General features: G+C 51.8%; 1 protein-coding gene across 2 annotated transcripts in view; it reads right to left on the bottom strand.

Annotated features, from left to right (window-relative positions):
* LOC144601668 (uncharacterized) overlaps positions 1-23557 on the bottom strand; it is a 33121-nt gene extending 9564 nt beyond the window's left edge. For both annotated transcript variants that reach the window (XM_078413909.1, XM_078413910.1), the window contains exons 1-6: positions 23477-23557; positions 22775-22922; positions 12329-12738; positions 9774-9880; positions 8472-8552; positions 1428-1547 (exon numbers count right to left, since the gene is read on the bottom strand). In XM_078413909.1, coding sequence (XP_078270035.1) covers positions 1428-1547; positions 8472-8552; positions 9774-9880; positions 12329-12617 — 597 coding nt within the window. In that variant the 5' untranslated portion in view covers positions 12618-12738; positions 22775-22922; positions 23477-23557. The remainder of the gene's footprint in view (positions 1-1427; positions 1548-8471; positions 8553-9773; positions 9881-12328; positions 12739-22774; positions 22923-23476) is intronic.
* Between the last annotated feature and the right edge of the window lie 1342 nt (positions 23558-24899).

Here is a 24899-nt window from a genome sequence, read left to right as displayed (position 1 = left end):
GTTTAGATGGATGAAGGGAGATTTCATTGAAACCTACCAAACCATGAATGATCTAGATAGAGTGGATGTGGAGAGGATGTTTCCAGTAGTGGGAGAGTCTAGGACCAGAGGACACAGCCTCAGAATTAAAGGATGTACAGTACCTTTAGAAAGGAGACGAGGAGCAATTTATTTAGCAAGAGGATGTTGAATCTGCAGAATTCATTGCCACAGACATAGAAACATAGAAAATAGGTGCATAAGGAGGCCATTTGGCCCTTCGAGCCAGCACCGCCATTCAATATGATCATGGTTGATCATCCAAAATCAGTACCCCGTTCCTGCCTTCTCCCCATACCCCTTGAGTCCGTTAGCCTGAAGAGCTAAATCTAACTTGCTCATGAAAACATCCAGTGAATTGGCCTCCACTGCCTTCTGTGGCAGAGAATTCCACAGATTCACAACTCTCTGGGTGAAAACGTCTTTCCACATCTCAGTCCTAAATGGCCGACCCCTTATTCTTAAACTGTGTGTCCCCTGGTTCTGGACTCCCCCAACATGGGGAACGTTTTTCCTGATGACTGAGGAAGCCAAGTCGTTGGGTATTTTTAAAGCGGAGATTGATGGTTCTTGATTAGTAAGGGTGTCAAAGGTTATGGAGAGAAGGGAGGAGAATGGGGTTGAGAGAGAAAAAATAGATCAGGCATGATGGAATGGTGGAGCAGACTCGATGGGCCGAATGGCCTAATTCTGCTCCTGTGTCTTAGTTTAAGTTTGAGTGTTCTCATATCGAGAGTGATTGGATTTAATTGGATAGTACGCAAACAAAAGTTTTTCACTGCCCCTCGTTACACGTGACAATAATGAACCAATAGCAAATAGCAAATTCATAAGTGACAATAAGAAATTAGGTCTTCAAGCATTTTCCTTTAACCAGAATCATTTTGACTAAAGATAGATACAAAGTGCTGGAGTAACTCAGCGGGTCAGGCAGCATCTCTAAAGAAAAAGGATGGGTGACATTTCAAAAGTCTGAAGAAGGGTCTCGACCAGAAACGTCACCTATCCACGTTCTCCAGAGATGCTGCCTGACCCGCTGAGTTACTCCAGCACTCTGTGAAACGTCACCTATCCATGTTCTCCAGAGATGTTGCCTGACCCGCTGAGTTACTCCAGCACTCTGTGAAACGTCACCTATCCATGTTCTCCAGAGATGTTGCCTGACCCGCTGAGTTACTCCAGCACTCTGTGAAACGTCACCTATCCATGTTCTCCACAGATGCTGCCTGACCCGCTGAGTTACTCCAGCACTCTGTGAAACGTCACCTATCCATGTTCTCCACAGATGCTGCCTGACCCGCTGAGTTACTCCAGCACCCTGTGTCTATCTTCGGTGTAAATCAGCATCTGCACAGTTCCTTTCTAGGCATCATTTTGTCAGGCATTACCTGTCCATGTTGGTGGAGGTAGTTTGTGACACAAGCAAGCCTGTTGAAGTCGTCTCTCCAGCCCCCACACTCTGCCAACCGATCAGCAAGAAGCCCATGATGACCAAATGTGAAGGAACACTAAAGGAGAGGAAAGGTCATTAAATACCAGACTACGAGCGATCGCACCCATGTCAACAACTGTAAACACTCCCATACTTACAGTGTTGGAATAAAGCTGCAGATGCTGGTTAAAATCGAAGGTAGACACCAAATGCTGGAGTAACTCAGCGGGACAGGCAGTGAGAAAAAACTGTTTCACCCAGAGAGTTGTGAATTTGTGGAATTCTCTGCCACAGAGAGCAGTGGAGGCCAATTCACCGGATGAATTTAAAAGAGAATTAGATAGAGCTCTAGGGGCTAGTGGAATCAAGAGATATGGGGAGAAGGCAGGCATGGGTTATTGATTGTGGATGATCAGCCGTGATCACAATGAATGGCGGTGCTGGCTCGAAGGGCCAAATGGCCTCCTCCTGCACCTATTTTCTATGTTTCTATCTCGGGAGAGAAGGAATGGGTGACGTTTTGGGTCGAGACCCTTCTTCAGACTGATGTCAGGGGAGGGGGCGGGGACAAAGTCTGAAGAAGGGTCTCGACCGGACACGTCACCCATTCCTTCTCTCCCGAGATGCTGCCTGACCCGCTGAGTTACTCCAGCATTTTACGTCTGTATCCCAATAATGTAACCTCTCTGCAGCATTACCGGTGCCAACTTTGTGTAAGTAATGCCGATCCCTTGTCCCCAATGACTCCTCCCAGCCTTGTGTCTGACTAATCTTGGATCTGCAGCCTTGTCCTTGCCATTACCCTGGCTGGAGGAAGGACTTTGAGCTGAACAATGCTCCCATTGTGGCCCGACACACCCTGTGACTCATTGTAACTGCAAACCCTTCACCCAGCGATAAATCCTCCAGTTGACACACTTCTTGTTCCTGCCTTCAAGGATAAATTTGGAGGAGTGAAAGCTGGCCTAATGGAAGTGAAAGCTGGCCTAATGGAAGTGCAAGCAGGGCAGGCAGCATCTCCAGGGAACGTGGACTGGTGACGTTTTGGGTCAGGTCCCTTGTTCAGACTGATGCCTGAAGAATGGTCCCCACCCGAAACATCACCTCTCATTGGGCGGCACGGTGGAGCAGCGGGTAGAGCTGCTGCCTCACAGCGCCAGAGACCCGGGTTCCATCCTGACCACGGGAGCTGGCTGTGACTGGTGTCTGTACGTTCTCCCCATGACCGGCGTGGGTTTTCTCCGGGTGCTCTGGTTTTTTCCCTCCATTCCAAAGACGTACAGGTTTGCAGGTTAATTGGCTTGGTGTAATTGTAAATTGTCTCTAGTGTGTGTAGATTGTCGGCATAGACTCGGTGGGCCGAAGGGCCTGTTTCTGCGTTGTATCTCTAAAGTAAGAAAATTCCACCGTACACATATGTTGCCTGACCCGCTGAGTTACTCCAGCACTTTGTCTGCTTTTTTTGTAAACCAGCATCTACAGTTCGCAACATCTAACAGAAGTACAAGTTCCGGTCGCACTCTGACTGGAAGGATGTGGGAGCTTTGAAGAGGATACGGAAAAGGTTTACAAGAACGCTACTGGGAATAGAAGGTCCTAGATCTCAGGAGAAGTTGGACAGACTTGTTGGATTGGAGCATGGGAGGAATTATCAGAGATGTGGATAGGGTAGACAGTCAGAACCTTCTTCCCAGTGTAGAAATATCATAGACTAGAGGGCACAGCTTGAAGGTGAGAGGGGCAAGTATCTTTACACAGAGGGTGGTGGGGGCCTGGAACGCGTTGCCAGGGGGGGGTGGTGGAGGCAAAGGTATGATAGTGGTGTTTAGGAGGCTTTTGGATAGGTACGTGGATATGCAGGGAATAGAGGGATATGGATCGCGTGCAGGCAACTTGGCACCGTGTCCAGCACGGACATTGTGGGCCGAAGGGCCTGTTCCTGTGCTGTACTGTTCTGTGTGGAACGTGACGAGGGATGTGTACACTGTGGGTAGCAGGAGTTTGTTGGCTGGGGTTGCCAACTATCACACTCCCAAATACAGGACAAGGTGACGTCACCGCCCCGCGCCCCACGTGACCTCACCCAGCCAGCGGCCACGTGCTCCCGCTCCACCAACGGCGGCCGCACGGGCCGGGAGGCGGGTTACGTAGTGACCTCCCTTAGGTCCCTGCTCCCAGAGCACACTCTGTTAGCCTACACTGTCCCGGCCGACAGCGGCCCGCGGGCCTAATACGGGACGGGCGGTCCCCTACGGAACTAACCAATTTAGCCCAAAATCCGGGATGTCCTGGCTAATACGGGACAGTTGGCGACCCTACTGTGCGGAGGGGTCAATGACTGGAGGTCACAACTATTCACTCGCAGGGGAAGATGGTTGGCAGTGACACAAGGCAAGCCTTTTATTTACACCGCAGTCGGGTGTTCTGCTGCGGGTGTGACAGAGGCCGGCTCCGTGGTGGCTGTACAAAGGAAACTGGAAAATATACAGTGAGGCAAGATGGCAGAAAGGCCAGGGACCTCCAGAGTTGTCTGCTGGTCAAGTCTGTGCAGACCAAAGACACGAGAGGAGCAAGATGGACACTCCGTCAAAATCGCCTATACTGAAGTGCCTGACGTCCGCCATTTTAGTAAGCAAAACCCGCCGTTCGCTCTGCCTCTCGCAGTGTAATCAGTGTTTTGGGGGAACATTATGTGTGATGGTACCATTAAAATGCAGAATATATCTCATCTATCAACTCACAGATTTTTGTTATTTTTCATTTAAAATGTTTCTGCAAGTTTCTGCCTCCTAAAATGGCCGCCGTGACGTACTAAGGTTTTTCGGGTCGAGTGGTCTATCTTGCTCTGCTCTGTTATCTTTGGTGCAGACATGGTGAGACCCTGCGCCACTGTTTGTGCTCACACAGCACTGTTACAGTACAACAAAGACGTACAGGTATGTAGGTTAATTGGCTGGGTAAATGTAAAAATTGTCCCTAGTGGGTGTAGGATAGTGTTAATGTACGGGGATCACTGGGCGGCACGGACTTGGAGGGCCGAAAAGGCCTGTTTCCGGCTGTAGATATATGATATGATGATATGATAACACTACGTATATGTTTCCTTGCCTCGTTCAGATTTAATTTAGTTTTAGTTTAGAGAAACAGCGTGGAAACGGGACGGTGCCTTCGCCTGCGGTTGCCAACTGTCCCGTATTAGCCGGGACATCCTGTATTTTGGGCTAAATTAGTTTGTCCCGTACGGGACCGCCTTTGTCCCGTATTAGTAGGGTTGCCAACTTCCTCACTCCCAAATAAGGGACAAAGGGTGACGTCACCGCCCCGCGCCCCACGTGACCTCACCCAGCCAGCGGCCACGTGCTCCCGCTGCACCAATGGCGACCGCCCGGCCCGTCCCGGCCGGTGTGGGCACGTGGCCGCCGGCTGGGTGAGGTCACGTGGGGCGCGGGGCGGTGACCTTGTCCCGTGTTTGGGAGTGAGGAAGTTGGCAACCCTAGCCTTCGGCCCACCGAGTCCGCGCCGACCAGCGCTCACATGCTAGGCGGCAATTTACAATTTTACACAAGTCAATTAACCTGCAAACCCGCCCGTCTTTGAGGTGTGGGCGGAATCTGCAGCACCCGGAGAAAACCCACGCAGGCCACGGGGAGAACGTACAAACTCCACACACAGACAGCAGCCGTGGTTGGGATGGAACCCGGGTCTCTGGCGCTGCGAGGCAGCAACTCTACCACTGCGCCACAGTGCTGCCCCAACCTCCCTGGGCAATAACCTATGTGACCCTCAATCCCTGACGTCAATGACCCGAACCCCACTCCCCCTACCCCCATTTCTGCTTTACTCTGACTCTTTCACCCCCCTGCTGACTGCGACTGTTTGACCAGTGACTAGCTCGTAAACAACTTTTATGTTGTGCTGAGACACAGAGTATTTATGTTCCACATAGACACAGCTTGCCGCGTTTAAATGCCTGCGCTTTTATCCCTGATGTTTGCATTTCAGCATTAACCAACTTTATATTTGGACTAGTCTTAATACCTGACACAAAAGGGAGACTTATTTAGCACAGTAAATCTAAAGATAACTGTGTTCGTAGTCAATTACATATTTTGGTGAACTAAATACTAATCATTAAATGATCTTTGAAATCCAGCGCAAGAACCATTCTCAAGCTCACGTTGATGGGCCAAATGTGGGGCCGGTGGGACTAGTGTAGACAGGGCATCATGGTTGGCATGGCAAGTTGGGCCGAAGGGCCTGTTTTTCTGCTGCATGAGTCTATGACTGTGAGGGTGAACCATCTTCGGGCGGCACAGTAACGCAGCGGGTAGAGCCGCTGCCTCACAACGCCAGAGACGCGGGTTCGATCCTGACCTCGGGCGCTGTCTGTGTGGAGTTGGCACGTTCTCCCGTGGGTTTCCTCCGGGTGCTCCGGTTTCCTCCCACATCCCAAAGATGTGTGGGTTTGTAGGTTAATTGCCCCTCTGTAAATTATCGCCTAGTGTGTAGGGAGTGGATGAGAAAGTGGGATAACGTAGAACTAGTCTGAAGAGGCGTTCGATGGTCGGCGTGGATTCGGTGGGCCGAAGGGCCTGTTTCCCTGCCCTAGCATTCAATGGGTCTTCCAGCCTTGCTCGGAGATCTGTTGCTCTGTGTGTTTTGTGTTCTGCTCTGGTGTTGATATGGGGTTTGTTGTCCCACTATGTGGGAATCCACTGCACCTTGTGCCTCATGGTGTCAGTCTCAGTCTGAGAAACCAGTCTGCACAGACACGAGGGACATTGTGTGGCAAACAGTCTCTGAGTTGGCTGGCCCTGAAACTTGGGATGGAGATAATATTGGAGCTGGTCTGGATTTGGGAGATTATCCCCACTGAACGACCAACACAACTTTGAGCTGCCCAGAATCTCAGAGCTGCTATTTTCAATTTGAATTGCTATATTCCTTTTGGCAGTGTAGGAGCTGTTTGTGTTTGTGCTAGCTGTTTTAGCATATTATATTATTTTGTGCCTGGCTGTATAATGTTTGCACACTTGGGGTTGTCGTGAGATGAACACACAATGGACTGGGAGGAGGCAGGATTCGGGGTATATCTGGAGATGGAGACGGGAGGGTCAGACACAGGGAGTAGGGCGAGATATGGTTCTTACCAGACCAGCAACGAGAGAAAAGGTTTGGGGAGATACAGATCTGTTTGTATTACTACTTCAATAAACGACTAATTCAACTGAAACGTCTTGAAGATCTCTCTGTTGGGGCTCTGCGCCAAGATCGTTCACTCCTACTCTCTGTTTTAGTTATAGGTTTAGAGATACAGTGCAGAAACAGGCCCTTCGGCCCACCGGGTCCACGCCGACCAGCGATCCCCGCACACTAACACTATCCTACACCCACTAGGGTCAATTTACACTTATACCAAGCCAATTAACCTACAAACCTGTACGTCTTTGGAGTGTGGGAGGAAACCGAAGATTATTTTTTAGATTTAGAGATACAGTGCAGAAACAGGCCCTTCGGCCCACCGGGTCCGCGCTGCCCAGTGATCCCCGCACATTAACACTATCCTACACCCACTAGGGACAATAGGCAATAGACAATAGGTGCAGGAGTAGGCCATTCAGCCCTTCGAGCCAGCACCGCCATTCAATGCGATCATGGCTGATCACTCTCAATCAGTACCCCGTTCCTGCCTTCTCCCCATACCCCCTCACTCCGCTATCCTTAAGAGCTCTATCCAGCTCTCTCTTGAAAGCATCCAACGAACTGGCCTCCACTGCCTTCTGAGGCAGAGAATTCCACACCTTCACCACTCTCTGACTGAAAAAGTTCTTCCTCATCTCCATTCTAAATGGCCTACCCCTTATTCTTAAACTGTGGCCCCTTGTTCTGGACTCCCCCAACATTGGGAACACGTTTCCTGCCTCTAATGTGTCCAATCCCCTAATTATCTTATATGTTTCAATAAGATCCCCCCTCATCCTTCTAAATTCCAGTGTATACAAGCCTAATTGCTCCAGCCTTTCAACATACGACAGTCCCGCCATTCCGGAAATTAACCTAGTGAACCTACGCTGCACGCCCTCAATAGCAAGAATATCCTTCCTCAAATTTGGAGACCAAAACTGCACACAGTACTCCAGGTGCGGTCTCACCAGGGCCCGGTACAACTGTAGAAGGACCTCTTTGCTCCTATACTCAACTCCTCTTGTTAAGAAGGCCAACATTCCATTGGCTTTCTTCACTGCCTGCTGTACCTGCATGCATTCTTTCAGTGACTGATGCACTAGGACACCCAGATCTCATTGAACATCCCCTCTTCCTAACTTGACACCATTCAGATAATAATCTGCCTTTCTATTCTTACTTCCAAAGTGAATAACCTCACACTTATCTACATTAAACTGCATCTGCCATGTATCCGCCCACTCACACAACCTGTCCAAGTCACCCTGCAGCCTTATTGCATCTTCCTCACAATTCACACTACCCCCCAGCTTAGTATCATCTGCAAATTTGCTAATGGTACTTTTAATCCCTTCATCTAAGTCATTAATGTATATCGTAAATAGCTGGGGTCCCAGCACCGAACCTTGCGGTACCCCACTGGTCACTGCCTGCCATTCCGATAGGGACCCATTTATCCCCACTCTTTGCTTTCTGTCTGTCAACCAATGTTCTATCCATGTCAGTACCCTACCCCCAATACCATGTCTCTAATTTTGCCCACTAATCTCCTATGTGGGACAATTTTTACATTTGCCCAGCCAATTAACCTACAAACCTGTACGTCTTTGGAGTGTGGGAGGAAACCGAAGATCTCGAAGAAAACCCACGCAGGTCACGGGGAGAACGTACAAACTACGTACAGACGGCGCAAGTAGTCGGGATGGAACCCGGGTCTCCGGCGCTGCATTCGGTGTCAGGCAGCAACTCTACCGCTGCGCCACCGTGCCGCTGTGAAGTAAGGCAATCGGAAAGGATTATTGTTAGTGCTTCCCACCTGCTGGCAATTCACCAAAGCTTGTTCGTTCTCCATGATCAGTGCCCTTCCCCTCGAACCATCGCTCAGCTGAACCATAACCTGGGGAACCAAAGACAATCCTGTTAAACCTCCAGAAACTCTACTTCTTCCAGGTTGGCAACAGTGTTCTTATCAGTCCCATTCGAAGAAGAAACATTAATGAAAGTACCCCTTCCTCTAAAACACACCCCTTAAACATGGTCCTTCCATAAGCTAGGGCACTGTCCGATTCACCTCTACGCCATTGCGGACATTGGACTTTATCTCTGGAACTGATGCGCTACAATGCTGAGAACTATCAGCCAAAACATTATTACCTGACGTGCCAAAACATTATGACCACCCGCCTAATATGCTGCTGGTCCTCCGTGTGCAGCCCCATACGCAGCAGGGTGCGATGCACTGTGTATTGTGACACATTCCTCCCGTGACCACCATTAACATTTTCTGTGACTTGCGCCACAGTCGACCTTCTGTCGGTTCGGACCAGACGGGATAGCCTTCGTTGCCCTCGCGCATCGATGAGCTTTGGGCGCCCAACACCCTGTCTGCCGCCGGTTTGTGGTTTGTCCCTCCTCGGACCACTGTCGGTCGGTACTCACCACTGCTGACCGGGAGCACCCCACAAGCCTTGCCGTTTCACAGATGCTCTGACCCAGTCGTCTGGCCATAACAATTTGGCCCTTGTCAAAGTCGCTCAGGTCTTTACTCCTGCCCATTTCTCCTGTATCCAACACATCAACTTCAAGAACTGACTGTTCACTTGCTGCCTAATATATCCCACCCCTTGACAGGTGCCACTGTAACAAGATGATCAATGTTATTCACTTTGCCTGTCGGTGGTCATAATGTTTTGGCTGATCGGTGTATATCCTGCACTCTATTTCTTCCCATTTACCCATGTTTGGCCCATATCACTCTAAGCCAGCCCATCCTTATTCTTCTGACCCCAAAAGTACCACCTTTATTTCTATTGTAAGAAAATAACTGCAGATGCTGGTACAAATCAAAGGTATTTATTTCAGTCTGAAGAAGGGTCTCGACCCGAAACGTCAAGATCAGTCTGAAGAAGGGTCTCGACCCGAAACGTCACCCATTCCTTTTCCCCTGAGATGCTGCCTGACCTGCTGAGTAACTCCAGCATTTGGTGAAAATAAATACCTTCATTTCTATATTGAGCTATTTTATATCGCAGTCGGGATAAAGCTGGACATTAAATATCTCAGTAGGAGTCCAACTTTGGGTCTACCTAAAGATGGATTAGGTTGTAGTTGTTCTTACCTCTATCTGAACACAAGGAGAGAATAGGTCTGTCTGTGAATTGCAGCTGCCTTCAGGCCCCCACTGGACTCTAACCACCATGCACTTCCCAGCAGTGAAATCCAAAGCTATTGTTGGGTGAAAAGAACAACTATTAACCAAAGGCATACTCACTGACAGGTTTCCTTACTCCGCCTGATATCCCTTACGCAGAAACGTGACATTTAGTTCAGTTTTCGTTCAGAGATGCAGCGTGGAAACAAGCCCTTCGACCCACCGACCAGCGATCCCCACCACCAGCTATCCCCACTGACCAGCGATCCCCACCACCAGCTATCCCCACTGACCAGCGATCCCCACCACCAGCGATCCCCAGCGATCCCCACCACCAGCGATCCCCACCACCACCAGCGATCCCCACCACCAGCGATCCCCACTGACCAGCGATCCCCACCACCAGCGATCACCAGCGATCCCCACTGACCAGCGATCCCCACCACCAGCGATCACCAGCGATCCCCACTGACCAGCGATCCCCACCACCACCAGCGATCCCCACCACCAGCGATCCCCACTGACCAGCGATCCCCACCACCAGCGATCCCCACTGACCAGCGATCCCCACCACCACCAGCGATCCCCACCACCAGCGATCCCCACTGACCAGCGATCCCCACTGACCAGCGATCCCCACCACCAGCGATCCCCACCACCAGCGATCCCCACCACCAGCGATCACCAGCGATCCCCACTGACCAGCGATCCCCACCACCACCAGCGATCCCCACCACCAGCGATCCCCACTGACCAGCGATCCCCACCACCAGCGATCACCAGCGATCCCCACTGACCAGCGATCCCCACCACCAGCGATCACCAGCGATCCCCACTGACCAGCGATCCCTACCACCACCAGCGATCCTCACCACCAGCGATCCCCACTGACCAGCGATCCCCACCACCAGCGATCCCCACTGACCAGCGATCCCCACCACCACCAGCGATCCCCACCACCAGCGATCCCCACTGACCAGCGATCCCCACTGACCAGCGATCCCCACCACCAGCGATCCCCACCACCAGCGATCCCCACCACCAGCGATCACCAGCGATCCCCACTGACCAGCGATCCCCACCACCACCAGCGATCCCCATCACCAGCGATCCCCACTGACCAGCAATCCCCACCACCAGCGATCCCCACCACCAGCGATCCCCACCACCAGCGATCCCCACCACCAGCGATCCCCACCACCAACGATCACCAGCGATCCCCACTGACCAGCGGTCCCCACCATCAACGATCACCAGCGATCCCCACTGACCAGCGATCCCCACCACCAGCGGTCCCCACCACCAGCGATCCCTGCACCCTAACACTATCCCACACGCACTAGGGACAATTTGACACATATACTGAGCCAACTAAAAGACTGGATCGACTAGGCTTGTATACACTGGAATTTAGACGAATGAGAGGAGATCTTATCGAAACGTATAAGATTATTAAGGGGTTGGGCACGTTAGAGGCAGGAAACATGTTCCCAATGTTGGGGAAGTCCAGAACCAGGGGCCACAGTTTAAGAATAAGGGGTAGGCCACTTAGAACGGAGATGAGGAAAAACTTTTTCAGTCAGACAGTTGTGAATCTGTGGAATTCTCTGCCTCAGAAGGCAGTGGAGCCCAATTCTCTGAATGCATTCAAGAGAGAGCTGGATAGAGCTCTTAAGGATAGCGGAGTCAGTGGGTATGGGGAGAAGGCAGGAACGGGGTACTGATTGAGAATGATCAGCCATGATCACATTGAATGGCGGTGCTGGCTCGAAGGGCTGAATGGCCTCCTCCTGCACCTATTGTCTATTGTCTAACCTACAAACCTGTATGTCTTTAGAGTGTGGGAGGAGACCGAAGATCTCTGAGAAAACCCACGCAGGTCACGGGGCGAATGTACAAACTCCGCACAGACAGCACCCGAGGTCAGGATCGAACCCGGGTCTCTGGCGCTGGGAGGCAGCAGCTGGCAACTTTTGCTGGCAGCGTGCCCCAGAACTGGGCAGCACGGTGGCGCAGCGGTTGAGTTGCTGCCTTACGGCGTCAGGGCTGGGAGAATTGGTTGGTTGTCTTCACTGCTGTCAGTGCACAATGGGCGGTACGGTGGCCCAGCGGGTAGAACCGCTGCCACACATCGCCAGAGACCCGTGTTCGATCCTGACATCAGGTGCTGTTCTGTGTGGGGTTTGTACATTCTCTCTGTCACCATGTGGGTTTCCTCCGGGTGCTCTGGTCTATAAGTTCATGTCATAGAACCAGAATTAGGCCATTCGGCCCATCAGGTCTACTCCGCCATTCAATCATGGCTGATCTATCTCTCCCTCCTAACCCCATTCTCCTGCCTCCTCCCATAACCCCTGACACCCGCACTGATCAAGAATCCATCTATCTCTGTCTTCGCAACATCCACTGACTTGGCCTCCACAGCCCTCTGTGGCAATGAGTTCCACGGATTCACCACCCTCTCTGTGTCTTGTTCAAGCCCCCAAGCATCTCCACTTCCTTGCCCCGTTCTGTGGCGTTACCTTTGTGGAATGGTCTCAGGATATAAACACCAAACAGAATGAGAAGTAAGAGAATCATCAGAACGAGGGGCGCCAGGAAGACCAGTGGACACTTGAGTCTGTCGGCGAGAAGTTCCCGTTGGAGGTCCAGCGCGGACAGATCCCGTCTCCGCGCCGCCCTGCGCTCCGCTCTCTCGGTCCGGGATCGCCCGATGGTTGGGAATGGCGGGCGGGCAGGCTTGCCATCCTCTCCACCACCACCGCCCAGGCAAAGCCCAGAGCTGGGCATCTGCACGCTCGTGACAAACATGGTGTGGGAATGACGTCTCGCACCGCGCTGTGTTTCAAAGTGGTTTCTGTCACGCTCCAGGGAACCGCTGGAAAACAGTTGTCCATCTGATTGCTTGCATCTTCCTTGCTCCCACCGAGACCTGGGAAGAACAGGTAATTCAATAAAAACATGCATGATGTCTACTGATAGTGCGGTTGCCAACTGACCCGTGTTAGCCGGGACATCACATATTTTGGGCTAAATTGGTTTGTCCCGTACGGGACCGCCCTTGTCCCGTATTAGGCCTGGGGGGACGGGACACACGGGGGACGACGACACGGGGGGGGGGACGACACGGGGGGACCTGTAGGCTCAGACACTGTAGGCCTGGACAGTGTTGGTCTGGACACTGTATGCCCGGACACTGTAGGCCCAGACACTTTAGCCCGGGGGTCGCTGTAGGCCCGGGCGCCGCCTAACGGAGGTTGCATAGCAACCCGCCTCCCGGCCCGGGCGGCCGTCATTGGTAGAGTGGGAGCACGTGGCCGCTGGCTGGGTGAGGTCACGTGGGGCGCGGGGCGGTGACGTCACCTTGTCCCGTATTTGGGAGTGAGATAGTTGGCAACCCTACCTGAGAGGTAATGGGTTGTTATCACAATAACATTGAGGTGATTTATATCACGGCTCCACCACTGATTGTCCGGCAACTGATGGTCGGCACCTCCTTTAATCCGGACAGAATTACGAGAGGGCGCTTGAAATCCCCCCCCGTGGCGGCCGATCTCCACCTCATCAGGGTTTCCACGGCTGATCGGTGGGCGGGTGGACTCTGCCCCCTGCGGCCGGGGCTCTGGAACTCTGGCCTGGCCTTAGCCGGCACATCCGTTTCCACAGCCGGCTCCCCAGGCGTCCCCTCCCTCAGCGGCCTAGGCGGAACGTTCCGGTACCGTTGGACTCCTCCCAGAGGCCGGGACCTCTGTTGGTCTGTCAAGACGGATAACCCAGAAAGGCCCTGGAACCAAGGGGCAGGAACATCAGCGGTGGACTTGTAGTGGTACATGTGATGTCTCTGGAAATCCTGCACTACAATGCTGAGAACTATATGCTGCACTCTGTATCTTCCCCTCCGCTCCACCTGTTGGACTTGAGTTTGAACTGAATGTACAGAAACATAGAAAATAGGTGCAGGAGGAGGCCATTTGGCCCTTCGAGCCAGCACCGCCATTCAATGTGATTATGGCTGATCATCCACAATCAGTAACCCGTGCCTGCCTTCTCCCCATATCCCCTGACTCCGCTAGCCCCTAGAGCTCTATCTAGCTCTCTTTTATATTCACTGGGCTAAAGTGTCCGGGCCTACAGTGTCCGGGCCTACAGTGAATTGGCCTCCACTGCCTTCCGTGGCAGAGAATTCCACAGATTCACAACTCATATTTATATTTATCAATATTTATATGATCTGATTGGATAGCATGCAAAACTTGTTACTGTTTTCCCCTGTTTCACACTGTGAATGGCTCGATTGTAATCATGTATTGTCTTTCCGCTGACTGGTTAGCGCGCAACAAAAGCTTTTCACTGTACCTCGCTCGGTACACGTGACAATAAACTAAACTGATTAACGGATTCTCCTTTCTCAGTATCCAGTGAAACCTTTCCCATTCACCTGCTGATTTACCTCCGTTGACGTTTCCACTTGCAGCTCCATGGGTTTTCTAGTCCTTCTTTAGTTTAGTTTAGTTTAGTTCAGAGATACAGCACGGAAACAGGCCCTTCGGCCCAGCGAGTCCACACTGACCAGCGATCGCCCATTCACACACTAGTTTAATTCAGAGATATAGCACAGAAATAGGCCCTTCGGCCCACCGAGTCCACACTGACCTGTGATCCCCACACATTAACACTATCCTACACACACTTGGGATAATTTACACATACACCAAGCCAATTAACCTACAAACCTGTACGTCTTTGGAGTGTGGGAGGAAACCGAAGATCTCGGGGAAAACCCATGCGGTCACGGGGAGAACGTACAAACTCCGTACAGACAGCGGCCGTAGTCGGGATGGAACCCGGGTCTCCGGCGCTGCGTTCGCTGTAAGGCAGCAACTCTACCGCTGCGCCACCGTGCCGCCCGACTAATGCCAGGGCTGGAGAGGATAATGGAATCCTTCCATCTGCACGCGGTCTGTCCTCCAGTGTAAACACAGGGCGCGAGCAGGTGATAACTTTACTTTCACAAGTCTGAAATGACGCAGCATCTTAAACCGGATCTGCTGTGATTTCCAGCTGTAAACACACATTAAAATAGTACGGGCGGACGTCCCTGCAGGGAACGTAATCATGAAGTTACACCCAGAATCAGAAGCACTTTGCCAAAACACACGTACGCACAAATGTCCTTCCAACCACATTAGAACATAGAAGCTTACAGCGCTGGATAGACACCTCGATCCACAATGTTCTTGCCGAATATGGTGTCAAATTAAACTAATCTCCTCTGCCTGCACACGTTCTTAAGTCCAGACGTCTTGGGAGCAGAATTAGGCCATTCGGCCCATCGAGTCTACTCCGCCATTCAATCCTGACTATCTTTCTCAACCCCATTCTCCTGCCTTCTCCCCGTACTCGGTCACACCCGTACTAATCACCCTTACTCTTCTTGATCTGCATCCCCTTTGATGTCTCGTTTTCCCACCTTACACTTCCGTATCTTTGTGTCTCCCTCTTCCCTGACTCTCAGTCTGAAGAAGGGCCTCGACCCGAAACGTCAGCCATTCCTTCTCTCCCGAGATGCTGCCTGACCCGCTGAGTTACTCCAGGATTGTGTGTCTACCTTCGATTCAGTCTGAAGAAGGGCCTCGACCCGAAACGTCAGCCATTCCTTCTCTCCCGAGATGCTGCCTGTCCCGCTGAGTTACTCCAGGATTGTGTGTCTATCTCTCCCTGTAGCTGACAGCCTCTAATCCAGGCAGCGATCTGATAAACCTCCTCAGCACCCTCTCCAAAGCCTCCATGTCCTTCCTGTAATGGGGCGACCAGAACTACATCGGAACTTAAATATGAAACTGGACAGATAGTCCTTCTTCAAACAATCTTTTTCGCCCATCCGCCTTTCGTTCAAGTGCGTGAGACCCAGGATATAGAGGGGATTACAGACGCCATTTGTCTTTTAATCTGACCAAAAAGTCATCAAGGAAAGAAATAAGTTTCCGGAGAGAGCTAGATAGAGCTCTTAAGGATAGTGGAGTGAGGGGGTATGGGGAGAAGGCAGGAACGGGGTACTGATTGTGAATGATCAGCCATGATCACATTGAATGGCGGTGCTGGCTCGAAGGGCTGAATGGCCTCCTCCTGCACCTATTGTCTATTGTGTATTGTCTATTGTCTATTGAAATCTGCAGAGATAAATGAACAGCACAGTGTTCCAGCTCACAGGGGGTAAGGATGCAATGTGTCAGAACAGTAACTGTCCGTCCCACTGCACCTGGACCAGTGCTGCAATCCTCAGCGCCAGGGTGGGACGGGCTGGAGCTGGGGGTCTCAGCCCACCCACAGGGGTCTCAGCCCAGCCACAGGGGTCTCAGCCACAGGGAGACTCAGCCACAGGGGTCTCAACCCACCCACAGGGGGTCTTATCCCAGCCACAGGGGTCTCAGCCCACCCACAGGGGTCTCATCCCACCCACAGGGGGTCTTATCCCAGCCACAGGGGTCTCAGACACAGGGGGTCTCAACCCACCCACAGGGGGTCTTATCCCAGCCACAGGGGTCTCAGCCACAGAGGGTCTCAGCTCAGCCAAGGACCCTCAGCCTCAGGCACTTCTAGACACTCAATAAAAGAGGGATTTCAAGCACAGAATGATTACTCGCATGCACATGTGTGATTTGATCCTCCTTGTCTGCTGTTGTCCCTGGGATATGTTGTGTATCCCTACGCCTGAACGTATAAGGGGTGACCCTCTCCCCTCCCTCTTCCCCCACTCTCTCCCCCACACCTTCCCTCCCCGTGCTCTCCCCCTCTCCCTCCCTCCCTCCCTCCCTCCCTCCCTCCCTCCCTCCCTCCCTCCCTCCCTCCCTCCCTCCCTCCCTCCCTCCCTCCCTCCCTCCCTCCCTCCCTCCCTCCCTCCCTCCCTCCCTCCCTCCCTCCCTCCCTCCCTCCCTCCCTCCCTCCCTCCCCTCCCCCTCTCTGCCCCACTCCTTCCCTCCCTCCCCCGCTCTCTCCCTCTCTCCACACTCCCTCCCCTCCGTCCTCCACTCTCTCCCTACACCTCTCCCTCCCCCTCTCCCCCTCCCGCCCTCCCCTTCCCCCTCCCCTGGATCTGAAACGCCATCTATTCCTTCTCTCCAGAGATACTGCCTTGACCCGCTGAGTTCCTCCACCATTTTGTGCCTTTCTTCGGTGTAAACCAGCATCTGCAGCTCCTTCCTGCACATTTATGGGGAGGTGCAATATAAATAGGGGCAGGAGCAGGCCATTCGGCCCTTCGCGAGTTGGCCAGCATTGCCCATGACTGGTGACCATTGTTCTGCTGGGACTGTGCAGATTATTGGTTGATCAAAGTGCACACTTGTAGCTTCCAGTCACACAGTCACCCCTTGACCCATAGAAACATAGAAAATAGGTGCAGGAGGAGGCCATTTGGCCCTTCGAGCCAGCACCGCCATTCATTGTGATCATGGCTGATCATCCACAATCAGTAACCCGTGCCTGCCTTCTCCCCATACCCCTTGATTCCGCTAGCCCCTAGAGCTCTATCTAACGCTCTTTTAAATTCATCCAGTGAATTGGCCTCCACTGCCCTCTGTGGCAGAGAATTCCACAAATTCACAACTCTCTGCGTGAAAAAGTTTTTTCTCACCTCAGATTTAAATGGCCTTTCCTTTATTCTTAGACTGTGGCCCCTGGTTCTGGACACCCCCAACATTGGGAACATTTTTCCTGCATCTAGCTTGTCCAGTCCTTTTATAATTGTATACGTTTCTATAAGATCCCCTCTCATCCTTCTAAATTCCAGTCAATACAAGCCCAGTCTTTCCAATCTTGTCCATGCCAACCAAATGCCCCATCTAAGCTAGTCCCACCTACCTGCATTTGGCCCATATCTCTCTCAACCTTTCCTATCCATGTACCTGTCCAAATGTCTTTTAAAAGTTGTTATAGTTCGTGCTTCCACTCTCCCGTTCCATATAGCCAAACCCCTCTGAGTGAAAAAATGGCCCCTTGGGTTCCTAATCAATCTTTCCCCTCTCACTTTAAACCCAAATCCACTTCTTCTTGATTCCCCTATTCTGGATAAAAGATTCTGTTCATTCACCCTCTTGAGACACCTTATTTCCATCATGATTTTGTACACCTCTATAAGACCTAGGGCGGCACGGTGGCGCAGCGGTAGAGTTGCTGCCTTACAGCGAATGCAGCGCCGGAGACCCGGGTTCCATCCCGACTACGGGTGCTGTCTGTACGGAGTTTGTACGTTCTCGGTTTCCTCCCACGCTCCAAAGGCGTGCAGGTTTGGAGGTTAATTGGCTTGGTAAATGTAAAAATTGTCCCTAGTGTGTGTGTAGGATAGTGTTAATGTGCGGGGATCGCTGGTCGGCGCGGACCCGGTGGGCCGAAGGGCCTGTTTCAGCGCTGTATCTCTAAACTAAACTAAACTAAACCTCAGCCCCCTGCTCTCTAAGAAATAAAGTCCTAACCTGCTCAACCTCTCCATGTAGCTCACACCCTTGACTTCTGGCAACATCCTCGTAAGTCTTCTCTGCACTCTGTACAGCTTACCTTCTGATGGGAACCACAGATGCTGCCTGACTGGCTGTGTGCTTAAACCATTTTCTCTTTATAGAATATCTTTAAGTATAAGTGCATTAATTACACAACTATACCCCTCAATCCCATAGTGGTAAAATTCACCATGTTGTATACGGACAATAAAATGTTCTGGGAAACGAGAGCACTAATTAATCTCAAGAGTCGAAGAGTCAAAATGATCTTCGCTTGTCATAAATTCAAAAGTGATAGGAGCAGAATTAGGCCATTCAGCCCATCATGTCTACCCCGCCATTCAACCATGGCTGATCTATCTCTCCCTCCTAACCCCATTCTCCTGCCTTCTCCCCATAACCCCTGACACCTGTACGAATCAAGAATCTATCTATCTCTGCCTTAAAAATATCCACAGACTTGGCCTCCACAGCCCTCTGTGGCAATGAGTTCCACAGATTCACCATCCTTTGGCTAAAGAAACTCCTCCTCATCTCCTTCCTAAAGGTACGTCCCTTTATTCTGAGGCCAATGCCTCTGGTCCCAAACATGTCAAGCGGTTGGAATGTGGAAGGGTTGTGAAAATGATTTTAATTGGGGTTTTAACAAATTGGAACCGGGAGCAAGATAGTTAAAAATGAGAAGCCGGACTAATCGAGGGGATCTGTGAATGTTGGTGTTTACGTGTTGGTCAATCTGCCTGGTTTGTTTATGCAATCCCAGCAGGAGATTAGTGCAGGCAGGAAGTCTCCCTAGCTACAGATCCAGCCAGAGTGAAACTGTTGTGGCTGCGGTGAAGTACAGCGTGGAGGAAATATCAGCAACATCACTGACTCTGACAAACATGCCCACACACAAAGCAGGAAGAAGATGTGCTCAGGAGAGGACATGCAGCCTGATCCACAACTAGGGGTTGCCAACTTCCCCACTCCCAAATACGGGACAAGGTGACGTCACCGCCCCGCGCACCCACGTGACCTCACCCAGCCAGCGGCCACGCGCTCCCGCTCCACCAATGGCGGCCGCCCGGGCCGGGAGTTTTTTTAGTTTTGGAGATTCAGCGCGGAAACAGGCCCTTTGGCCCACCGGGTCTGCGCTGCCCAGCGATCCCCGCACACTAACACTATCCTACACACACTAGGGACAATTTTTACATTTAAACCAAGACAATTAACCTACAAACCTGCACGTCTTTGGGGTGTGGGAGGAAACCGAAAATCTCAGGGAAAACCACGCAGGTCACGGGGAGAACGTACAAACTCCGTACAGACAGCGCCCATAGTCGGGATGGAACCCGGGTCTCCAGCACTGTGAGGCAACAACTCTGCCGCTGCGCCACCATGACCGCCCTTTCTGCCTCATCTCCTTTAAACTTTGCCCCATTCACTTCACACCTGTGCCCTGTCGTGGTGGACATTTCCGCCCGGGGGAAAAGGTTCTGACTGTCTACCCTGTCTAATTTTATATACTTCTATCAGGCCTCCCCTCAACCTCTGACGTTCCAGCATGTCTCAACTCCGAGCTATGGACAGTCTTTGTTTGCCCTTTGGAGGGTTTTTTTCACTGATATTGGGGTTATTAATTTATAGTATTTTTGCTTGTTATATATTATCGATGAGCACTGTGTTTCCAGTCCCTGTCCAGATGCAGCAAGTAAGATTTTCATTCTTCTGTTGGGACACGTGACAATCAAACACTTGAAGGTAACAGCTCCAAACCTCTCCAATACAGTGATTGCAATGTTTCCCACATTACAATCTTCACCAGTTTGCAGCATGATATAAACTCATTGCACGCACAATTAAAGGCAAGTAAAGCTAACAAGTAAAGTAAAAGTCTAAAGATGGCTCTCGACCTGAAATTTCACCCATTCCTTCTCTTCACAGATGCTGCCTGGCCGGTGAGTTACTCCAGCACTTTTTGTCTACCTTCGGATTAAACCAGCATCTGCAGTTCCTTCCTACATACTGTATGTGGCGCGGCGGTAGAGTTGCTGCCTCACAGCGCTAGAGACCCGGGTTCGATCCCAACTACGGGCGCTGTCTGTACGGAGTTTGTACGTTCTCCCCGTGACCTGCGTGGGGTTTTCTCCAGGTGCTCCGGTTTCCTCCCACACTCTGAAGACGTTGGTTAATTGGCTTCGGTGAAAGTGTAAATTGTCTCTCGTGTGTGGGATAGCGTTAGTGTGTGTGGATCGCTGGTCGGCACGGACTCGGTGGGCCGAAGGGCCTGCTTCCACACTGTATCTCTAAAATATATATCCAAACGCTGGGACTGAACATAGTTACTGCAAAATTAAAATAAATCCAACACGTAATTCACAAAACATCATAAATATTCAATCTTTTGTGGCTTGCCCCAAGAAATCTACCTGGAGAGTTTGTAGGCAGATGCAGTAAGCTTAATAAAAATAGAAACATAGAACTGCCCTGAATAGGAAGAGGTCCTTAGCCCACAATGTCGTGCTGAAGACCGGCACGGTGGCGCAGCGGTAGAGTTGCTGCCTTACAGCGAATTCAGCGCCAGAGACTCAGGTTCGATTCTGACTACGGGCGCCGTCTAAGTTTAAGAATAAGGGGTAGGCCATTTAGAACGGAGATGAGGAAGAACTTTTTCAGTCAGAGAGTGGTGAAGGTGTGGAATTCTCTGCCTCAGAAGTCAGTGGAGGCCAGTTCGTTGGATGCTTTCAAGAGAGAGCTGGATAGAGCTCTTAAGGATAGCGGAGTGAGGGGGTATGGGGAGAAGGCAGGAACGGGGTACTGATTGAGAGTGATCAGCCATGATCACATTGAATGGCGGTGCTGGCTCGAAGGGCTGAATGGCCTACTCCTGCACCTATTGTCTATTGTCTATTGTCTATTGTCTGTACGGAGTTTGTACGTTCTCCCCGTGACCTGCGTGGGTTTTCTCCAAGATCTTCGGTTTCCTCCCACACTCCAAAGACGTATAGGTTTGTAGGTTAATTGGCTGGGCAAATGTAAAAATTGTCCCTAGTGGGTGTAGGATAGTGTTAGTGTGCGGGGATCGCTGGTCGGCGCCGACCCGGTGGGCCGAAAGGCCTGTTTCTGCGCTGTACCTCTAAATCTAAAAAATCTAAGCATGATGCCCTATCCACGCTAGTCCCACCTGCCTGTATTTGGCCCATAACCCTCTAAACCTTCCCTTTCCATTTACCTGCCCAAATGTCTTTTAAATGTTTTGGTACCTGTCTCAACAACCTCCTCTAGCAGCTCGTTCCATAGACCCACCACCATCCTCAGTGTGGAAAAGGTATCCCCTGAGGTTCCTACTAAATCCTTCCACTCTCAGCTTAAATTCATGTCCTCTGGTTCTTGATTCCCCTACTCTGGGTAAACGATTCTGTGCATTCACCTGATCTGTTCAACTCAGGACCTTATACACCTCTCTAAGATCACCCCCTCATCCTCCTGTGCTCCAAGGAGTAGAGTCCCAGCTGCCTCAACCTCTCCCTGTAGCTCAGGCCCCTTGAGTCCTGGCAACATCTTGATGAATCTTCTCTGCATCCTTTCCACCTTAACATCGTCCCTTCCGCAGCGGGGCGACCAGAACTGACCACAGTTCTCCAAATAGACACGTCGTGTTTGGAGTAACTCAGCAGCAAAGATGCTAGTATCTTTGCTCAGCAGGTCAGGCAGCAGCTCTGGAGAATATGTTCTCTCTCCACAGATGCTGGCTGACCTGCTGAGTTACTCCCCTGGGCAGGTCCGGGCCGGGAGGGTAGGGGTGTGCAAGGGATGTGGCCGACAGCTGCTGCCTCTCACACTCGTGTGAACGTGGCCAGCGAGCGCTGCAGTGCCGGGCAGCCTTGTGCAAGCGTGCAGACTCGTGCAAGTGTGCAGACTCACTCGTGTAAGCATGCACACTTACTTGTGCAAGCGTGCAGACTCACTCGTGCAAGCGTGCAGACTCACTCGTGCAAGCGTGCAGACTCACTCGTGCAGGCGTGCAGACTCACTTGTGCAAGCGTGCAGACTCACTTGTGCAAGGGTGCAGACTCACGTGTGCAGGCGTGCAGACTCACTTGTGCAAGCGTGCAGACTCACTTGTGCAAGCGTGCAGGCTCACCTGTGCAAGGGTGCAGACTCACTTGTGCAAGCGTGCAGACTCACCTATGCCAGCGTGCAGACTCACCTGTGCCAGCGTGCAGACTCACCTGTGCCAGCGTGCAGACTCACCTGTGCAAGGGTGCAGACTCACCTGTGCCAGCGTGCAGACTCACCTGTGCAAGGGTGCAGACTCACCTGTGCCAGCGTGCAGACTCACCTGTGCAAGGGTGGACTCACCTGTGCCAACGTGCAGACTCACCTGTGCAAGGGTGCAGACTCACCTGTGCAAGGGTGCAGACTCACCTGTGCCAACGTGCAGACTCACCTGTGCAAGGGTGCAGACCAAAGTATTTGGTGCAGACTCACCGAGCTGCCGGGGCTGCTGGAGTTGAGGAGGAGCTGGCGGCTACAATCCCCGGCCCGGCTGCTGGGTTGTGGAGGGCGTCTGTCCCAGAGACTGCGGTGCGGGGGGTGTCTGTGTCTGTGTCTGTGTCTGTGTGTGGGTCCCGGTGCCCTGTGACAGAGAGGAGACTCAGTGTGTAACTCAGACAGTGCACATTGCCTGTCCGCGCTGCCACCACACTCACACACTCACACACACACACTAACACACACACACACACACACACACACACACACACACACACACTCTCACTCTCACACACACACACTCTCACACACTCACACTCACACACACACTCTCACACACACACACACTCTCACACACACACACACACACACACACACACACACACACACACACACACACACACACACACACACACACACACACACACACACACACACACACACACACACACACACACACTCACATACACACACACACGGACACAGACACACTCACACACGCACAGACAGACACAGACACTCACACACACACTCACCCACCCACACACCCACTCACACACACACCCCCTGCGCTCACACTCACACACACACACCCTACACACACTCACTCACGCACACACTCACTCACGCACACACTCACACACACACACCCTGCGCACATTCACTCATGCACACTCACACACACACACTCACACACACCTGGATCGAAGCTCGGCGTCTCTCTGCAGCAGACAGTCAGTGCTGACTGTTTAACTTTCTGTCAAAGACTCTGGCAGTGGGTTAGAGATGTGGTGCTTGGCCAATAACCTCACGACACAAAGTGCTGCAGTAACTCAGCGGGCCAGGCCGTTCTCCAGAGAGTCTGCAGGAGGGGCCCGACCCGGAATGTTATTTTGTTTGCATATCTTTCATCCATTGTTCTACATCTCTCTGCGTCACTATCTGTATCCCCAGTCTCCTCTCCCCTGACTCTCAGTCTGAAGAAGAGTTTCGACACGAAACGTCGCCCATTCCTTCTCTCCAGAGACGCTGCCTGACCCGTTGAGTTACTCCAGCTTGCGTGTCACCGAGCCATGTCCTCCACAGATGCTGCCCGACCCGTTTGGTTATTCCAGCCCTTTGCGTCTTTTGTTTTGTAAACCTACATCTGCAGTTCCTGGGGCATCAACTGAATGCTGGAGTAACTCAGCGGGTCAGGCAGCATCTCTGGAGAGAAGGAATGGGTGACGTTTCACAGAGTGCTGGAGTAACTCAGCGGGTCAGGCAGCATCTCTGGAGAACATGGATAAGTGAAGTTTCACAGAGTGCTGGAGTAACTCAGCGGGCCAGGCAGCATCTCTGGAGAGAAGGAATGGGTGATGTTTCGGGTCGAGACCGTCTTTGACTGGAAACTGTGGCATTCTCTACAGAAGGGTTCTGACCCAAAACATTGCTTATCCATGTTCTCAATAAGTCATCGGAGCAGAATTAGGCCATTCGGCCCATCGACTCTACTCCGCCATTCAAACAATGGTTGAGATCTATCTCTCCCTCTCCACCCCATTCTCCTGCCTTCCCCCCATAACCCCTGATTTAGATTTAGAGATACAGCGCGGAAACAGGCCCTTCGGCCCACGGGGTCCGCGCCGCCCAGCGATCCCCGCACATTAACACTAGGGACCCACTAGGGACAATTTGTACATTTGCCCAGCCAATTAACCTACAAACCTACACGTCTTTGGAGTGTGGGAGGAAACCGAAGATCTCGGAGAAAACCCACGCAGGTCACGGGGAGAACGTACAAACTCCGTACAGACGGCACCCGTAGTCAGGATGGAACCTGAGTCTCCGGCGCTGCATTCGCTGTAAGACAGCAACTCTACCGCTGCGCCACCGTGCCACATGTCCTCACTACTCAGGAATCTGCCGATCTCCGCCTTAAACATACCCAATGACTTGGCCTCCACAGCCGTCTGTGGCAATCCTCTCCAGAGGTGCTGCCTTATCTGCTGAGTTGCTCCAGCACATTGAGCCCTTTTTTGTAAACCAGCATCTGCAGTTCCTTGTGCCTACATTTCTCTGCTCTGTTTTGCAGTCACATAAACACCAGTTGAGACACAAGGAACTGCAGAAGCAGGTTTAC

Source organism: Rhinoraja longicauda, chromosome 17, assembly GCF_053455715.1.
Source record: "Rhinoraja longicauda isolate Sanriku21f chromosome 17, sRhiLon1.1, whole genome shotgun sequence".
In the NCBI taxonomy this organism is placed as follows: Eukaryota; Metazoa; Chordata; class Chondrichthyes; order Rajiformes; family Arhynchobatidae; genus Rhinoraja; species Rhinoraja longicauda.
The sequence above is the reverse complement of the archived record's forward strand: the minus strand, read 5'-3'. Positions and strand labels throughout refer to the sequence as shown.